General features: G+C 41.1%; 1 protein-coding gene across 2 annotated transcripts in view; it reads left to right on the top strand.

Moving 5' to 3' along the window:
* Cdkl5 (cyclin dependent kinase like 5) overlaps positions 1-20705 on the top strand; it is a 217009-nt gene that overhangs the window by 159306 nt on the left and 36998 nt on the right. For both annotated transcript variants that reach the window (XM_050164371.1, XM_050164372.1), the window contains exons 12-16: positions 1813-1964; positions 8199-9165; positions 12620-12721; positions 12974-13079; positions 18497-18620. In XM_050164371.1, coding sequence (XP_050020328.1) covers positions 1813-1964; positions 8199-9165; positions 12620-12721; positions 12974-13079; positions 18497-18620 — 1451 coding nt within the window. The remainder of the gene's footprint in view (positions 1-1812; positions 1965-8198; positions 9166-12619; positions 12722-12973; positions 13080-18496; positions 18621-20705) is intronic.

Consider the following 20705-nt stretch of genomic DNA (forward strand, 5'->3'; position numbering starts at 1 on the left):
TATATTATGGATCAGACCAAACTGAGCTAGAAGCACATTTGTGAATGTTGGAATTTTACCCATCTTCCTTTTCCTGAGATAACAAATACCTAGAAGAATGAATGCCGGCACTTTATTGCCCTGTGTTAGGGTATGTTGATTATTTTTTATGATAATTTGATCATTTTATCAATCAACTAAAAAATTCTGTCCAGCTAAAATGAGCAATTTTAGTGAAAACACTTGTTAGTGCATTCCACATAACACAGAGGGCTAGTGCCTTAATGAACAAAGAACACTTAAAACTAAGTAGGGATGCCTGCAGAAACAGGAAAATACGTGAGGAGACTGTGTCAGTGACTGGTCAGCAGCCTTGCTAACAGCAAAGATACGAGGCAAAACATCTGTAAGAGAGACTGGAGCCGTGGCTCAGTGGTTAAAGCCACTTGCTGCTCCTGCAGTGCACCCATGTTTGGTTCCTAGCACCTATTTGGATGACTCATAGGCACATGTAACTCCAGTTGCAGGGGATTCATGTCCTTTTCCAGCCTCGGAGGGCAACTGCACACACGTGGTGCATGCATGCACGTGTGTGCGCGCACACACACATACACAGCAATAATAACTTGAAACAAACAGCTGTGATACAGAAGCTTTTATAATATCTGATTTGCAACTCCTAAGAAGTGTGAGAATGCCTATTGTTGGTGAGGGTCCCCAGAAACTGGTAGACTCCAACACTTCCTGAGAGGATTATAATTTAAAACAACCTTCCTAATTGGTAATTTGGCAGCATGAAGGGACAATACCTACCAGTGCCACCTTTAAGAAAGACTCCATTCGATTTCAAGTGTTTTGTCATACATAGCACTAATCATGATAGTGAAAGGTGGCTATCATTCAAGTATCTAGTAGTAGGATGCTTGCTGAGTAAATCATGAGAGACTCATGCCACAAGCTTCTGACAATCATTTAAAGCCTTATTAAGATGGGAGGAGGCAGAGGCTCGGGGCTCAGCCTGCAGTTGCCCAGATACACCTCCTTGTAAGGTTGAGGATGTAGCTTGATTGTTATGCACTTGCTCAGTATGCACAAAGCCTTCGCTTCATTCCCCACCCTTCCCAAAAAGCATATTGTGAGATGGTGTGTTGCCACGTGCTTCAGAAAAAGGAAACTGTTGGAAACAATGTGACCTATTAGTCATCTGGGAATTCTAAAACCAAAGTATGAAGTATACACAGAGAGTTAAAGCTCTGTACTTTATGGAATGATCTCAACATTGCATGCTAAGTGGAAGGGAAACTAAATACATACAGTTGTGTGCTTACAACTATGGGGGTAAAATGAAAAGAGTCAGAGGAAAGTATGTGCAGATTATACCTCATGTATATATAATATACCTAATGTATAATGCACGGGGAACTAGTGCTCTGTCTCCAGAGAGAATAACTGGGTATCTTAAAGACAGTAGAAAGATGAAGAATGCAAATATAGGCTTATTAAAAAGGTTTTTAAATGTTTAAGTTATACTGCAAAAAATATGTTTTTTTATAAGTAAGTGAAAAGAATGGGATATAAAAACAAGTGCATACCACGAGCCAGGTATTATAGCAGAAAGATTATATGTGGTACTCATAAGCACAGCTAGAAAGATTTCTACCAAGAGGACTATAATTGTCAGGTTGTGGGCGACTTTTTTTTCATTCCTTGAGCTATTGTTGCTAGGTATTTTGCAGTGACCACATATTTCTTTTCTAGGAAGAAAGGATAAGGTAATTGGTAGAGTTTAAATTCAACTTTGTTCTTTCCGTTCCTCAACTTTTATTTCACAAGAATTTACTGAAGTTGGACCCAGCTGACAGATATTTGACAGAGCAGTGTTTGAATCACCCTACATTTCAAACCCAGAGACTTTTGGATCGGTCTCCTTCAAGGTCAACGAAAAGGAAACCTTACCACGTGGAAAGCAGCACGCTGTCTAATAGGTAAATATTCCCTTCTAAGGAAATACAAATGCAGTCGTGGTCTTAGAAGTAGGTGGAAGAGGTGGCTGCTAAAATTATGCAATTAGAGAAAAGAAGGAAAGCCCCCTTTATTCAAAAATATCTTCTGCATGCTTATTACATGATTCAGAACTATAATTAAAGAGTTGTGTGGGACTCTTAAAGACTTTCTTGTATTTAACAAGTGTATGATGAAACCCTATGCGATCCCTTGGAAAGGTAGCATTGAATTAGAAACTCAGGTGGTTTCCAGCATCTCAGACAGCATTAAGAAGACCTAGCTGATGTTGTGTAAATGACGGGAAGGGGGTTCCTGAAAGGTAAAGAAGACACTGAACATGTGTGGGTCACCGAAACTGAACTAAAATAAGAAGCCGCTTTAAGAAGGGTTTTGTGATTTTATTGTTCTTGCCTTTCAATCATTGAGAAATGAGGGGTGTTTTTGTAATAAAAATAAGCATATGAAAAGAATGAAGCCAATAATTAAAAGTAGTACATTTTAAAAACACTTTTCGAGCATTAAAATATTTGTTTCTTGCCTGGGCATTCCTGTAATCCTAGCTCTGAGAAACCATTAGGGAGTCAAACAGGCTTCAGGCTTCCTGAGTTCTCCTGCCCCTCTCTCCTGAGTGCCAGGATTGCAGGCTTGTCGCCATATCTGTCTGAAAACTTGTTTCTTCTCCCTCCCTCCCTCCCTCCCTCCCCTCCTCCCTCCCCTCCTCTCTCCCTCCCTCCCTCCCTCCCCTCCTCCCTCCCCTCCCCCCTCCCTTCCTCCCTGCTTTACACTGTATTAGTCTGATCACCCTTCTTTATTAACTCTTTAGGAGTTTCACATCATGCTTTCTAGGAAAATGGTGTTCTGCGCAGCCTCCCCTGACTTTCTTCGTTCTCTAGAACCCAATTTTGGCATCTGAGAATTTTTATGTATGGGATGTAGAAGTAATTTATTTCTCTTTTTTTTTCATTGATTTTTATTGAGCTCTACGTTGGTCTCTGCTCCCCTCCCTGCCTCTTCCCTCTCCTTCAACCCTCTCCCAAAGTCCCCATGCTCTTAATTTACTCAGGAGATCTTGTCTTTTTCTACTTCCCATGTAGATTAGATCCATGTATATCTCTCTTAGGGTTCTCATTGTTGTCTAGGTTCTCTGGGATTGTGATTTGTAGGCTGGGTTTCTTTGCTGTATGTCTAAAGGCCACTTATGAGTGAGTACATGTGATAATTGACTTTCTCGGTCTGGGTTACCTCACTCAAGATGATGTTTTCTAGCTCCATCCATTTGCCTGCAAATTTGAAGATGTTATTATTTTTTTCTTCGGTGTAGTACTCCATTGTGTAAATGTACCACATTTTCCTTATCCATTATTTGGTCGAAGGGCATTTAGGTTTTTTTCCAGGTTCTGGCTATGACAAACAAAGCTGCTATGAACATAGTTGAGCACATGTCCTTGTGGCACGATTGAGCATCCTTTGGATATATACCAAAAGTGGTATTTCTGGGTCTTGAGGAAGGCTGTTTCCTAATTTTCTGAGAAATTGCCACACTGACATCCAAAGGGGCTGTACCAGCTTGCACTCCCACCAGCAGTGCAGGAGTGTTCCCTTTACCCCACAACCTCTCCAGCATAAGTTGTCATCAGTGTTTTTGATCTTGGCCATTCTTACAGGTGGTCAAATGGAGTCTCAGAGTTGTTTTAATTTGCATTTCTCTAATGACTAAGGATATTGAACATTTCCTTAAGTGTCTTTCAGCCATTTTAGATTCCTCTGTTGAGAGTTCTCTGTTTAGGTCTGTACTCGATTTTTATTGGATTATTTGTTCTTTTGATAACCAATTTCTTGAGTTCTTTGTATATTTTGGAGATCAGCCCTCTGATGCGGGGTTACTGAAGATCTTTTCCCATTTTGTAGGCTGCCATTTTGTGTTGTTGACCATGTCCTTTGCTTTACAGAAGCTTTTCAGTTTCAGGAGGTCCCATTTATTAATTGTTTCTCTCAGTGTCTGTGCTGCTGGGGTTATATTTAGGAAGTGGTTTCCTCTGCCAATGTGTTCAAGGCTGGCCAGCTTTTTTTTTTTCTTATCTCAAATTATTCCATCTACGTTTTCCCTCTGAGCTTTTATCTTTCTTATGTCTGTATACTTTTCTTTTTACTCCATGGCTGGCTGTGTGGCTAGGTGGCTGGCCCCTAGCATCTTCCTCTTCTTGTTCTCTTGCACCTCCTTGTTCTGAGATTTCTCCTCCTATTTATTCTTTCTGTCTGGCAGCCCCTCCTATCCTTTCTCCTGCCTAGCTATTGGCCCTTCAGCTCTTTGTTAGATCATCAAGTGTTTTAGACAGGCAAAGTATCACATCTTCACAGACTTAGACAAAAGCAATACATATTTACATCATTAAACGAATATTCCACAGCATAAACAAAAGTACCACACTTTCAAATAATATTTTACATCACCCCAGATCCCAAGTCATTTTCTCTCTAGGAGGCAGTGAACTCAGTCATTATTCAGTCACTGCTTGTCACCTTCAGACTCTTCTAAGGTTCCCCTCACCTTGTGCATGGTGTGATGTCATTTTGACTGCTTATCCTCTCAGTGGTCCTGTTAATACACCTGCCCCTATTAATACAGTGTTGTGCCTCTGTCTCTGCTTGCTTGTTTGCCTATGGCATGTACAAGTCTAGGCTTGAACTTGTAGCTAGCCTTCGGCCTCCTAAGTGCTGGAGTTATATCACCATGCCCAGATATTTTTGCTTTTAAACTTATTTTAAGTAAACACATTAACTGTCGGTTCATTTATCTAGTCTGCCAACCATTTGAGAGTGATTTATAGCCAGACAGTAGTGCACACATGTAATTCCAGCCCTCTGCAAGTGGAAGCAGGAGAATTGTGAATCCAAGGCCAGCCTCGAGCAGTTTGTGGCTGATGTAGACAATGCGCGGCCCCCCTGCCTCTAAAACAAACAAGTGACTGAGTGATTTATACATTAAATCTTTCTAAGTGGCTGCCAGTTTAAAACAGATTCTTTGCAGTTGTGTGTCGAGATCTATGGAATTTTCAAAGCTGCTTTTTATTGTTGTGCTTTGCCAGAGCTCCAATGTGAAGATAATATGGTGCCCTTTCTACATAGAAATGACCATATAGCTAAAGCTCAATGGCTTCCAATTAATCCTGACATGGAAACATGCAGGGTAGCTGTTTATTTATGATGGATCTGGATCTTTGACAACCATTTCTGCCTTCCCTTTACAGCTTCCTTTCTCTTATATTGTTGTGAATGTGTGTAAGATCATGTGTAGACTTGCGTAGTAGTAATTCTAAGGGTTCTAGCAGCTCTAACAGATTTCTTTCCTATTCTTCATCCCTTCCTGGTCCTGTTTTGAAGTTAAAACACTTCTGCCATTGCTATATCCTCTCCTGAAGGGAAAGGGAGAAACTATGATTCCAGGGAGAGCTAGAGTTTGGCACAAGGAGCCCTGTGGAAGGGCTGAACTGGGACCTGAATCAGGGTGCCTGGCCAGGAAGAAACAGGAATGTTTGCCTCCATCCTCAGCCTCCCATCTCCCTTTTTCTGTGATACTTCCTTCCTCTGCTCAGCCCTGCCAGGAGATAGCCAGCTAGGACCCGAAGGACCTGATCTCCAGTGCTATGCTCTTGAAGCTAGGACTGAGTAAAGAAGTGGAAAATAGTCAACACACTTACTCAGACCTATCTCTGGATAAGACATCTATCATAATTGAGGTTTCAAAAACTTACTGAGATATTTTGGTTACCAGGATGTAAGTAATCAGGCAACTCTGGTAGTTTAAACCCTGATGCCTCTAGGGAACATACTAACTGGTTGCTGTTGTTGGATGGAGTATTCTGCTGAGCCATTATAACCTCCAAGTAGGTGGAGCTCAGAAGAAGGCTGTTGTCTGTCTACAAGCAGGGCTATTATCTTGTCAGAGTTAGCCATAATAAGCCCTAGTTCCACTCTGTCTTAGAGCACACTGTCCAGAGCCTGGCTCCTTCGAAATGTCTTTACACAGGTAACCAATATGAAGGAGAAGGAACAGCCCGACTAGAGAGATGGCTCAGCTGTTAAGGGCTAGACTCAAAGTAAAAGGCACAATTTGTTCCTTAGATAATTAATGAAATGCCCACTAATCATCTAGATATGGCACAGATGCATCATCCAATAAGACTTTCCTTTTGACTGCTACAAAAAGAACTTATCCTTTATTCCAATACTAGAGCCTCTCTGTCCCAGAGCTTGCCCAGGGCACTTTTTGTAATGTATCTCAGTACCCCCCCCCATTTCTTTCTTTCTACCCCCATACTGTGTTTGTGTGTGCATGTGTGTGTGTGTGTGTGTGTGTGTGTGTGTGTGTGTGTGTGTGTGTGAGAGAGAGAGAGAGAGAGAGAGAGAGAGAGAGAGAGAGAGAGAAATTCCTTGACCCTGCCTGTAATCAGTATTGTGGACATCTTTTATGACACTGCACTTTATTGATCTGAAGATAGGTTCTGTACATCATTTAACAGAAAATAAAACTTAACTCTCCTTTGTAATTCCTTTCTAAATCGGGGGAAATAAGAAGACATAGTTTTGTGGGTTGCTATTCCTATTAAATAGCAACAGCCCAAAAGAACCTTTCTTCCAATTAGTGTCTGATAGGAAAAAAAAAAATTCTTCCAAATCAGTCCATCTTCACCAGTAGCAACACTTGTAACGTTTTCTGAATTCACAGTAAAAATTATTGGAATTGTGTAAAGCATTCCTAACTTTGGAACCTGTCTCAAGCCCACAAGCTCATCCTTTGATTAGCTATAATAGAACAAGCCTGCCTTGTGGAATGTCAATCTCGGCTTTCAAACAGAGAACAAGGGTTCTCTCTGGGTGACTATTCGTATATATTACACTAGGTAGGAAATGAAGTTTCGAGTCCTAAAGAAGGGCTCAGTCACTTTGGAATAATGAAGTGTGAAATGAAGAAGAGACTAAATTGTGTCTTTTACCAAGCAATTAGCACTTAAGACCCTATGTTCCAGTATAGGATCCGTGTTTAGTTTACACAGAGATATCTAAACAGTTCCTGATGCATTTCTGTGAAAAGTACAAGGAGTCATCTCAAGAGCCCCAAGTAACTGCCACTTCTCTAAAACATAAACACAGATCATCGTGTTTTCCAACAAACCTCACTAGTCATTTCACATTTCTTTCAGAGTGTCATCTTTTCTTCTAAATCATTAGAATTCCCATCCACGGACTCTACAGGCTGAAGATGAGATGCTAGTATATGTGCGTGTGTGCGTGTGTGTGTGTGTGTGTGTGCGTGCGTGTGTGTGTGTGTGTGTGTGTAGGGACTGTGAGTGTGCATCTGACACAGCCTACAGGTTTTACAAACAAAATGAAGCTCAAGGAACATGGTAACCTTCAAGTCTGAGTGTTGCCTTCTGCCCTTGGAGCGAATGAAAGACTTTTCAGATGTCTGCTCGCTGTCGTGTTCTTACTAACTGTACTGTACCAGACAGTCATAGCCAAAGCACATTTTAGCTGACTCTTTCTCGGTGAGTGTGTTGGCAGCCAGCAAGTTAGACAAACATTTAAGGATGCCAAAACACCGTCATAGGAAGTGCTTTATTGTTGAGTGACTTAGTATGAGAAACTTCCTTGTTATTGATAGAGACATATTTGAGAGGGTTAGCGATTGTAGTCATTTTTTGCCTCTTTAGAAAAATTCTTCTCGTACAATCTCTCTCACACACACACAGTCTTTTTTGATCAAAATGTTCCTATTACCATGTCATCCTCTTACTTCTTCCAACAAATCTCCTCCTCCCAAGTCCCTGTCTGACTTTCATGCCAGAGAGTCAGGTGTATGTGCCCCGCCTACTGCATTTAATTGGGGCTGCCTTCATGAACATGGTAAGGGGTTGTTAGCTGGAGTGGGAGCAATACACCAGCGGCTCCACCACCAAAGACTGTGACTCCCATCTCTCTTCACCCTCTCTGGGTGAAGATTACAGGGCGACAGCCACGTCAGATCCAGAAAGCAGCTCTCCTTCCCATCCTCTAGCCCTTAACTTCTTTCCTTCCTTCACAACGATCCTGAGCCTTTGGACATTTTTAGAACGTTCTCTTCTGATTTACTGTTCGCTTGCTTATTTGCTCTCAACATTATGCTCTGTCTGCCCGCACTGAAGGAAAATGATCTCCCTCTTTTGTTTTGAACATAGAAACCAATCCAGCAAGGGTGCCGCTTTACAGACTCACCACAGATCCAACAGCAAAGACATTCAGAACCTGGGTGTGGGTCTGCCCCGGGCTGATGAAGGCCTTCCCGCAAATGAAAGCTTCCTGAATGGAAACCTTGCTGGAGCTACTCTCAGCCCAATGCATACCAAGACCTACCAAGCAAGCACCCAGCCTGGATCTTCCAGCAAAGATCTCACAAACAACAACATACCACACCTTCTCAGCCCAAAAGAAGCCAAGTCCAAAACAGAGTTTGACTTCAGTATCGACCCAAAGCCTTCAGAAGGTCCAGGCACTAAGTACCTCAAGTCCACCAGCAGATCTCAACAGAACAGGCACTCGTTCATGGAAAGCTCCCAGAGCAAAGCAGGGACGCTGCAGCCTAGTGAGAAGCAAAGTCGGCACAGCTATATCGACACCATTCCCCAGTCCTCCAGGAGTCCATCTTACAGAACGAAGGCCAAAAGCCATGGGGCGTTGAGTGACTCCAAGTCTGTGAGCAACCTTTCAGAAGCCAGAGCCCAAATCACTGAGACTAATACCAGTAGATACTTCCCATCCAGTTGCTTGGACTTGAACTCTCCCACCAGCCCAACCCCCACCAGGCACAGTGACACGAGAACTTTGCTCAGCCCTTCCGCGAGAAATAACCGAAACGAGGGCACTCTGGACTCACGCCGAACTACTACCAGACACTCAAAAACCATGGAAGAGTTGAAGCTGCCTGAACACATGGACAGCAGCCATTCGCACTCGCTGTCTGCGCCTCATGAGTCATTTTCTTACGGGCTAGGCTACACCAGCCCCTTCTCCTCTCAGCAGCGCCCCCACAGGCACTCCATGTACGTGACCCGGGACAAAGTTCGAGCTAAAGGCCTTGAAGGAAGCCTGAGCATAGGGCAAGGCATGGCGGCGAGAGCGAACAGCTTGCAGCTCTTATCACCCCAGGTACCTCTTTCATCTCTCTGGTGGCTTATCTTGGGAAAGTGTTACAAGGAATATTTATAAGGTTGTTATACAGTTTTTCCTACTACAGTCAGCCCTGCTTTCATTGGGACAGTGAATGAAAGCAATTTTTGGATCATTCTATTAAAAAAAAATAATTTAGTGTGTGTAGTGGCACACACAACGGCACATTCCAGCACTGGGGAACTTGGAGACATAGGCAAGTGGATCTTTGTGAGTTTGAGGCTAGCCTGGTCTACATAGTGAGTCCCAAGCCAGCCAGAGCTATACAGTGAAACCCTGTCTCAAAAATAATAGTTATTATTTAAATGTTTAAATCAGTTGTTGAGTGCTCAAGACATCTCAAGTTTGGTTTTAGTAATCTGTTTTTTTAATGTTCCTTTCTGACCTGTTTTGCTGACAGATCATTTTTATCGAAATCAGAAATATGGATTGGCTTTTAGTTAGTTCAACTTTGGGGGGGGGGGCGGATTTTTCTCTAATCTTTCTAAACCACATTTGTTTAAACATTTTTACTAATACCAAGTATCTTAACTGAATTTTAAATTTATCTTAAGCTAGATAAATTAAACTTCAGGCTAGGGTAAATGATAATTCCCCAGGCTTTTGGATTTTTAAAAGAGTTTTTAAATTATGTATGTGTGTCTATCTGTGTCTGGGTATGTGCACATAATTGCAGGTGTCTATAGAGGCCAGGGGTGTCACACACCTTTGGACCTGGAGTTAGAGGAAGTTGTGAGCTGCTTGTCATGGGTCCTAGGATCCAAACTCAGTTCCTCTGTAAGGGCAGTTCATGCTCTTAATTGCTGAGCCATCTCTCTGGCTCCTTGTTTTTTTAATTATGTATTTTTCCATTATTGTGTATATGTATATGACATAGGGCAAGGAATGTATGTATGACATGCCTGTGAAAGCCACAGGATAACTTTGTGCAGTTGCTTCTCTCCGACCATTTTTATGAGGGTTCTAGGTCTCTAACTCAGGTCATTGGGTTTGCATGACAAGCATTTGACCTGCTAAATTATGAAATCACAAAGGCCTACATTAATAGAGCACGGGCTATGAATAGGCATTGAAACAGGGAGAAATCACTGAGCAGGAACAGTCAGAAATGGCTTCAGTGCAGCTAACAACCTGCCCTGTGTAGACAGTCAACGGGCTGAGGAGTGAAGCTGAGCTGAGCACCACAGGAAGCCCTGATTGGAAAGATGAGATTAAAGTGCCCCTGTCATTTTGAAGTATATTAAATGACAGGGGACATTTGGCAACAGATGATTTGTTCTAACACTGTAAAATGTCATTACAGTAGCCATGCAGAAGTGTGCTCGTGTAGCAAAAGAAAGATGGAAGCAATTCTGTCCATCCAGTCTGGGCCCTGTTGGAGGCTCCCAGGGGGAGGGAGAATTCTGAGCAGATACTTCTAGGGAGGTTGAGGTTTCCGTTTAGGGAAGAAAGCGATAATAACAAGAAAGAGGATTGACAAAAGGGAAAATATTCCAAGAAGACTTGGTGCTGCATGGATCCCAACTGGCTTCACCATGTCGGAATGAACATGTAAGAGTTGAACAATTCTCACATGAGGTGGAGAGAGCATTCAGGCTTGGGTGCCAGTATGAATGCAGAGTGGATCTCAAGGGCTGTGCAGAAGTGGACACAACAGGACTTGTCCACCGCAGTGCTGAAGGAAGCCTTCAGGGTTTCTTTCCTAGGAGCTCCAGTTCAGAGTTGGAACCGGGATTTATAAGCTCCTTAAGCCACCATTTTTCCTCTCAGATGAGGCTCACAGTAGGTGGATGAGCTGCCCAACTTTCCCTAACTCAAAGTAGAGCTGGGATTCTGAGGCCGTCTCCAGGTCCCCAAGTATAAAATGTTGGCAGGTTGGCCTGGTGCCCGGTTAGGGGTGGGCAGGAGGTAAATATTTGCAGAGGCTTTAAATGGAGTTAAAGGAATGGACAAAGAGGCCTTGAGAGCTCACTGTAGAGATAAGAGTACCTGGAGTGTTGAGAAAGATCTCTAGGACCTGGCCACTGCCCATAGAATGGAGCTGGAGGTCAAAAGCAAGCTAATTGTTTTGGCTTCAAGGCAAGTGTCAAACAGAAGAGAAAAACAAAAGGCGGTCTCCCTTGGAAAAATGAACAAATGACTGGCTCGCTGAGAGTTCAGCGAAAAGAATTTCTGTGAACATAGTGGTCATAAGCTAATTATAAGCAATTGCTGCGACTTTGCACATCTCCAGCTGTTACTTAAGTCCCGTTCAGGAGGTGCTATGCCAAGCCTTAAGAAAGGCCACAATTAAAGGCTAGAAGGTGGCCAGAAGGCTTGAAAGGTAACAAGGGTGCTGAGTAAATCATGGCACTCATTCTCATGTAAAGTATTATAGCCACTTTCAAAAGCAAGAGGACCCTCACTGAGTTTAGTTTAAAAGTAAATAACTCATTCCCTTAAAAAAAAATATTTCTCTGGGCCTTTGTCAACAGTACGGGTGGCAAAGTAGAAAGAAGAAAGGCTGCTGTACCAAATGAATTTCTTTCCAGAATTCTCTAAATATGGTGGTGGGAAGGAAGGGGGAGAAATACCAATCTTATTTCAGTTTTTAACTTAAAATATTTTTATGTACATCATCTAGACTTGATCCTTTTTGTGCGTAATATATAGATGCCAAATGCATCTAACGCCTTCTAATTGTGTCCCTTAATCCTCCCACCCCAGGGTGGAAAATGTGCTGTATTTTCTTTCCCCTGGGACACTGTTAAGGACCTGCTGCTGTGCTGGGGTTGTGACTCACCTACTTGAGAGGGCTGTAGCTAGTGGGAGCATCTCTAGAGATAGGCATCATCATGATCCTTCCTAAGAAATGCATTGAACAGGTGAGCTGATGTCCTGGAGACGACGAAGGAGCAGGAAGCACCGTAGACTGTGGGAATTAGGGACTCTTAAGATAAAAATCATTACGGGGGATTATTCTTTTTCTTTTTTGCATTCACAAAGTATTTCCTTTCGTCTGCATCTACTGTGTTAGTATCCTAGGAAAATAGATTTGCCTCTGCATCTTCCCTTTTGGAGAACTCTGTCTAAAATCTATAAAAGCAATTTTAGACTGACTGATAGAATCTCTAAGCATAATGCTGCTTAGAGCTGTAACTGTCTAGATAGAAAGGTGATTTCTCTTGTTGTTTTAAATAATTAATTGAGCTATTTTCAGACTAATGGATTCCTTACTTGCCTTAACTTTAATGAGAATCTCCCTTTCTATCTGTTGGCCTTATTTTACATTCATCAGGTACTTTACTATTTTATGGGATGAGTTATGTTGAAGCCACCCCATGATCTTTATTTTAGCTGGTTAAGGTCTTCACTATATTAAATGATGACCATGATGAGTTTTCATCCCTAGGAGTAGGAAGTTTCTAGAAATCTCCTTCTATTTGCCTTGCAGCCTGGAGAACAGCTCCCTCCAGAGATGACTGTGACGAGACCTTCTGTTAAAGAGTCCTCCAGAGAAGGCACCACTTCATTCCACGCCCGTCAGAAGTCTGAGGTCTGAGCTCTAGAGTTGCTACATCGTAGAATGTTTTAGAAGGGCCATTCGCTCAGCAGCATGACAGCCTAGCTTTGAAACTTTATCTGTACCCAATTTCCCATAAATAAGTTGAACTGACTTCCCCATGCCACAAGCCCAAGTATTCCTTTAAAATGATCATAAAAAAATATTAGACACTGGTTAGACTGTTCCAAGCAGCACCATCATCAAGCCATGGTTTAACTTTTATAACCTTGTTTCCTCCCTCAGGGTGGAGTATACCATGACCCCCACTCTGATGATGGCGCGGCTCCCAAAGAAAATCGGCATCTGTACAATGATCCTGTCCCAAGGAGAGTTGGTAGCTTCTATAGAGGTAAGCCACCCCCCACCAAATTTACTAGAATCTTCCTCTATTTTCTGCTGAATACACCCCTTTCCTTGTCCACCACTGTATTTTCATTGCCCCAGTGGACTTCAGATCAATAGTATTCTTGTTTTGTTTTGTTTGTTTGTTTGTTTGTTTCTCTGTGTCAGCCCTGGCTGTACTGGAACTTACTTCCAGGTTGGCCTTGAACTCATAGAGATCCACCTACCTCTGCCTCCCCAGTGCTGGGGATTAAAGGCTAAAGGTGTGAGCCACCACCACCCAGCCAGACCAACAGCAGTCTTGCCTGTGTTGCCACCATCTAACCAGATCTCTTTGTTACTGGTCTTACCATCTTCATCCAGTCCCTTGTCTCTTCTGTCTTAGCCCCTGACTAGTCTCTGTCTCCATGCAGCCATCCAAACAGTTCTCAGAATGATCCTTCTGAGAAGATATTGGCCAGACCAATTCATTCATGTGACATTTACCCATGTCCCTTTGTGCCCAGCACAATTTGGCCACCCATCTGCATAGTGTGGCTATATGTAAATGATAGTGATGAATACAGCTCAGCACTAAAGGTCTAAACTTACACAAAACATGAGAATTTTTAAAATTACATGTATTTATTTTATGACTGGGGGCACTTAGGCCATGGTATAACTGTGGAGGTCAGAGGTCAGAGGACACCTTGTAGAACTCAGGGTTTTTTTTTTTTCACCATGTAGGTCCTGGGATCAATCTCAGGCTACTACTTTGTAGACCTGGATTAGCCTAGAACTATATATGTAGACCAGACTGGCTTTACACTCAAAGAGATGCGCTTGTCTCTGCCTCCTGAATGTTGCGTGTAAAGGTGTATGCCAACATATACCCAGTTTGAGATCTTTAAAAATAACTTGATGGTGCATTTCGAGAGTGTAAATTTTATAGACGACAATGTGATACTGTAATGCCAGAAATTTGAACATGCCTAGAACATGTTAGTAGATAAAACAGAGAAAAAATATCTACCCTCATTCTCACTTTTATAAAAGAAATCACCAGTAAGTGTAATAATTCTATAGAGCAGTCAGATAATGGCAGTACAGGAGAAAGAAATAGATCAGGCACCCATTGCCCTCACTGTCCCAATCAATACCTTAGCTTCTATTGATAGCAAAGTAAAATCTGAATTCCCTGAGATGACATTCCAGGTAGTTTATGATCACATCCTTGTTGTCCACTCTAGCTGCCACCCATCTACCTCCACACACAAGTTCCCACTCATACCTGGATTTCTCATGCCCTGAAACACACTACTGTCTTACTGGAGCCAGTTGTTCCTTCTAGTTTCTTTATGATCCCTTCCACTGTGACAGGCTTCCAGAAGTATTTCTTCTCTGTTCAACCATGGCCCCTTGTCTATGTCTGTGATACAATGCAAACCACATCGTACTTGTTTTCTGTGTTTCTCTGCAAGATTTTGAACCTCTCGAATATTCTGGACTCTCAAGATGGGGTTGGGAATCAGTGATTGAGTGCTTGCCTAGTGTGTGTGAAGCCCTGGGTTTGATCCCCAGATGGAGGGGAGCAGGAAAGGAAAGCCGGAGGCATGGACTGCCTCACACAGTTTCATAAATATTTATTAATTGATTTAAAGAACAGAATTCAAGAATATTTACATAGCTTTAAAACTATACTTTGTTGTTGAACAGATGGCTAAGACAGATGTTTTCGAGGTGCTGTGTATTTAGGAGACAGTTAATAGAAAAAGGCAACCCCTTTGGGGTGTAACCATGTGATGATAATGTACTAAATACTCGAGAATCCCGGTGCCTTGGTGGAGAAATGGACAGGAGGCTTAGCTGTTCAAAGCCTGCAAGATTCACCACAGCCTTGACTTTTAAGTCTACATTCCCTGACTTCCTGCTCCTTCTGTTGTTTTATATAAAGAGCTGGGGAAGTTCAGAAATTAGGATCAGGGGACACAGACAGTTGTTTGGTTGTTAAAATTAGTAATCTGAGCTGAATGAATACACAGAAGTGTTACTCAGGAATACATGTGTATTGAATGATTGGGCTACTATGGTCCCTCCCATCTCTACCTTTGGAAAAGCACAAGGCATCAAATATGCTTCTTAGTGACTGCCCCATTCCATGACGACTTTATAATCTTATAAGGCTAAACTTTTAATTCAGATTAAAGTTAATTAAAAAATTTTTGTCTTGTACCTGAGTAAGAATGTCTTCAGTGTAAATTTTTTTCTTATAAAATGTCCCATACTTTCTTGTTTCTACAGATGATTAGAGAAAATAGCCTTCTTTGTGGGAGAGGGTCTAACAATGTAGACCAGGTTGGCCTCCAGCTGACTTCTCTCTCTATGTTTCAAGTGCTAGAATTATAGGTGTGTGCTATCATGCCTAGTAGAGGAAATACTTTAAAATAAAATGGAAATAGAGTTTTAAATCAATGAATTAGTCTTTTACTTCTGGAAAATACTATTTTGGTTACAAAGGGATTGAATTGGTTAATATGGGGAAAACACCTTCTTTATTTCTCTTGTAATCTACTTGGAGATTTAGCAAATAGAACATTTTAATTTGTAGAAGTTCAGAAATAGAAGGGAAAGTTTCAACTAAATGAAACACCTGGAAACACCTGTTATTTCAATGATACTGGGAAGTCCTAGAGAAAAATAGTAGTTCAAAAATGACAGATATTTCCAGATCTATCTAGACAGATGTTTCTAGAATATGTTCATTCTTTCTTATCCAGAGGTAATAAAATGGTATCACTTTTTGTTGTTTTAATTTTAATTTTTGAGATTATAATTACATTTCTCCCTTCTCTTTCCTCCTTCCAATCCCTCCCATATGCTCCACCTTGTTCTCATTCAAATTTATGATCTCTTTTCCACTAATTTTGTCTGCATATATGTATGTATATATACACATATATTCATAAATGAAACCTGCTCAGTCTGTATAATGTTGCTTGTACATATGTTTTCATACAACTGACCTTTTGGCACCTCTCTTGCTCCTAGCTTTTCTCAGTTGCCTATAGTTCTTTGTGTAAGGTTGAGGCCTCCTGGGCTTTTTCTTGTCCACTTTGTTATGTCCTTTGATGTTGTCATTGCTCAACTCATGTTTGGGCACATTGGTGAGCCTTTAGGGGTATAGCTTCATATGTCCCTAGGAACTACAATCTCACAGCAAATTTCCTAATTCTCTGCCTTTTAAAATCTCACTCTCTCTTCCAAAGTATTTCCAAAGCATCGGGTTCAGGAGTATATTATAGATATAGCCATTAAGATCACACTTCACAACTCTGTATTTTGATTTTTGGTTCTGGTTTTCTTAGTGGTCTCCATCTATTGCAAAGAGAAGTTTCTTTGATAAGGGGTTCATTCTTTCTTATCCAGAGGTAATAAAATGTAAAGACTGCACTGATCTGTGGTTATAAAAACAAATGTTTATAGATTGTTGTTAGGGGTTGAAATGATTTAGTAAATAATCTCCAATAACCATGACTTCACTAGCACTGAGTAGTTAGCTAGGAATTTTAGTGCCAGGTATGGTTTCCCTCTTGTTGAGCCATTCTTCAGTGTAACTAGAGAGCTGTTGGTTACTAGCAAGATATCCATACCACTATGCATCCTTGGGGTTATTGTGCCATGCTGGTTGTTGATGTGGTTCATAGGCATTATAGCTAGGTAACTGTCGTAGGATTTTATTACTGTGAAAAGACACCATGACCACAGCAACTCTCATAAAGGAAAACATTTAATTGGAGCTTGTTTACAGTTCAGAGGTTTAGTCCATTGTCATCATGGTGTGAAGCATGGTAGCATGAGAGTTCTACATTCAGATCTGTAGGCAGCAGGAATAGAGAAAAATGGGCCTGGCTTGAGCATCTAAAAACTTCAAAGTCCATTACCCAGTGACATACTTCCTCCAACAAAGCCATACCTAACTCGAAGGCCTCACCTCCTAATATTGCCACTTCCTGGAGACCAAGCATTCAAATCTACGAGCCATTCTTATTCAAACCACTACAGTAGGGCTGTTAGTGTTTCCCGCCTTTGGAAACTTGGATGACACCTTCTGGTACCGTGAAAGCTAGTCATCAGGGAGGGGACATTTAGGTCAGCTCCAGCTCACAGATCTCTGCACTCTAGTCAGCAATCAGGAAATTAAAATGGAATCATTGTCAAGATAGGGGATTGGGGAGCAGTAGAGAAGGGAATGACAGGATATAAGTGATCTTGATCAGGGAAATGGAAAAGGGAGCCTCTTTAAGGAGAGAGAGTTGAGATAAATATAGAAGAAGGTGAGGAAAATAACAGTAATAATGTCTGAAAAAGCAATAAGAAATCATACTATTTACCTAAAAAACTATAATACATGTATGTAATTCACCATATAAATACACATATATATTGTTGTTGTTTTGAGACAACATCCCATATTGTAACCCAATCAAGATGGCCTAGCACTCAGTGTAACCTAGTCTGGCCTTGAACTCATGTCAGTCCTCCTGCCTCAGCCTCGAGTACTGTAATTACATACAGCACTCCTTACTTGGTGTCACTGGTCTTGATATCCCATGTGCATATATTAATTTTGTGGTGAAATTTACAGAACAGCCAACTTTAGAAATTTACAAAAACATGGTTACTGCTCTCCCCAAAGCAAAAACTACTCAATATATTATAGTTTATATTTCTGTTCATTTTTACATGAAAATGTATAGAAAATTAGTAGTTTTGTGCAAATAGCCAAATTTCCTTATAATTAAAGATCTAAGCAGCACACCATTGCATTGTCATGGCTTAAACTGTAATTTGTGTGTCCCAGTACACATATTGTTAAGGATGATATTGGGTTAAGAATAGATTTTGCAGGCTGGGCAATGGTGGCACATGCATTTCCTTAATCCCACACTCAGGAGACAGAAACAGGTGGATCTCTGTGAGTTTGAGAACAGTCTGGTCTACAGAGTGAGTTCCAGGACAGACAGGGCTAGACAAACAAACTCTGTCTTACAGAATTAAAAAAAAAGAATAGATTTCTCCTAGTTGGATCTGTTATAAGAAAGATTCAACTTCAAAGAATGTCAAAAACCATGGTGTGGGGTGGTTACAATAACCATACTTTAAATAATGTCCCATTTCTTTAAATGTCCTCAAATGTTCTGCAGTACATCAGTTGACAGCCCAGGTTTCTGTTTGGAAATCCTTGTAACTGAGCCCTGCAGGTTACCATGTAAGGAGTTGAGGAGGGAAATGTGTCTGGACCACCGCCACCCTCAGGAAACAAGTTCTGGAAAGGCAGTTGGGGACTTTGACTTTGTTTGTGTGAAAGAAAATGCTGTGGAATAGTATTAGAACTACTGCGAGCAGAAAAGCACTTCAGTAACTTTTTTTTTCTTCTTTTTTCAGTGCCCTCTCCACGACCAGACAATTCTTTCCATGAAAATAATGTGTCCACCCGGGTTTCTTCTTTGCCATCTGACAGCAGTTCTGGTACCAATCATTCAAAAAGACAGCCAGGATTTGATCCATGGTGAGTGTTTTGGTTTGTTCTTGCTCTTCTTTGTACTAATTGTAGATTTGGGAATTCAAAGACATGCAGGATAAACTTTTTCATGTTCTTCTTCCCACTAGGTTTCCCTTTGTTAAGAATAAGGAAAACATGATCTGTTGGGAGGGTTGTAATTTTTTTCAAGTTCAAAATTTCTGTTAAATAGCATGTAAAAGAAAAGCCGTAATTATCAGATAGGTCTTTGATCATGCTCATTCTTTTATTGACAGAGAACTTGGTACTGTCAGTTTACATAGCTAGCTCTCTGTGTGCATTGTCTCAGTTGTCATAGTTGCCCTTTCTGAGGTAGGGGCTGTTCCAACTCCATACACACTGAAGCTTGAAAGTTACAGAACATACTTGGTGCTAAACGACTGTAACCTGGATCAGGGACACAGGGTACTAGCACTTCCTGCATAGAATGATGATAATAATTAAGTGATATAAAAATTCATGTGTATAAAAAAGGCACCTAAAACAGTGCCTGACACTGTAAGGGATCATTATGTTAGTAGTTATGGTTATTAGACTTAATGTCATTTAATCTTTCCATGGTTTGTTGGCTGTTTGGCTTCTAACTTTACTCATAAACGTCCATGCCTCTTTGTGTGTGGGTTTTGCTCCCTAGTGTGTAGAAAACATAAGCAAACAGGTATAGCTTTTGTTAGTTTTAAGGTGTGACTTGGACAAGCGCTGAGAATGGTATCTAAAGTGTCAGAATGCAGATGCACAGAGGGAGCTGGTTTTTCTTGGTTGTTGCATAATAAAGTGGTAGCAATCGAAAACGGTATCAGTTAGAGACTAGCATAATCCTTTAAAAATTAGTCTAGTCAGGGCTGATGTGGCTTGGTGGTATTGGCCTTCTCAGCCTGGGAAGCTGAGACAGGAGGATTGACAGTTTAAAGCTAGCCTGAGCTATGTAGTGAGATTCTATCTCAATGCCCTCCCTCTCCAAAAAACGTGATCCAAAAGTAGGGTAGGACTTGTTAGCAATGCGGTGTTTCTTGGTTCTGTGTGTGTATGTTTTAGGAGTTTGATTTGGTTTGGTTGTGGGGACTTGAATGCAGGGCCTAGTGTATGATAACCATGTCTGAATAGAACTTTAGCTGTGTATATGTGTGTGTGTGTGTGTGCATATATGTTGCATGAGGAGGGGTTCCTTTGTTTGTCCTGGCCGCCCGACTAGCTTACACCCGAAATAATCACAAAGAAACTGTATTCATTTAAACACTGCCTGACCCATTAGCTCTAACTTCTTATTGGCTAACTCTTACATATTAGTAACCCATCTCCATTAATGTGTATCACCATGTGACTGTGGCTTACCAGCAAGATTCTAACCAGTGTCCGTCTCAGGCAAGAGAACCATGGGATCTACCACTCTGCCCTTCTTCTCAGCATTCAGCTCTGTCTACTCTGCCTACCTAAGTTCTGTTCTATCAACTAGGCTAAGGCAGTTTCTTTATTCAACCAATGAAAGCAACACATAAACAGAAGGACCTCCTACACCACATATATATGTGTGTATATATATGTGTGTGTGTGTGTATATATATATATATGGAATTGTTTTTGAAAAGAATCAGAAGTACAGTTGGGATGCTCATCTTTAGCCAAGATGTCATCAAGTCATCCTTACTCTAATATTACTATTCTATGGTTCAGTAAAGTTCCAGAACTCCCAGCTATGAAGTGGCTCTGTACTCCTCCTGATAATGTTTCTATGGCTTGTCTCCTTCATGCATCACATCTACCATGATCAAATCTTTAATTAAGCTTGACTCATCTTAATTTTTTCTTAACCAAGATCTCTTTGGTTTGCCATATTCTTTATATCTTAGAGAACTATGCCGTTGATAACACAAACATGAAAGTCTTATTAGAAAAACATGGTAAAATTCCGTTCTTAAATTATCACAGAGAAACATGGTAAACTTCTGTTCTTAAATTATCACATAACCTCAGGCCAGTCTGTTTCCATGATAGTACTGCTTTAAATTTCTTCTGGGAAGAGAATATTTGTACAGTGTACATATGTTCTGCGATGGAAAGATCAAGGTACTATGT

This window comes from Alexandromys fortis, unplaced genomic scaffold (assembly GCF_014885135.2).
Source record: "Alexandromys fortis isolate MF-2015 unplaced genomic scaffold, M_Fortis_MF-2015_v1.1 scaffold_147, whole genome shotgun sequence".
Lineage (NCBI taxonomy): Eukaryota > Metazoa > Chordata > Mammalia > Rodentia > Cricetidae > Alexandromys > Alexandromys fortis.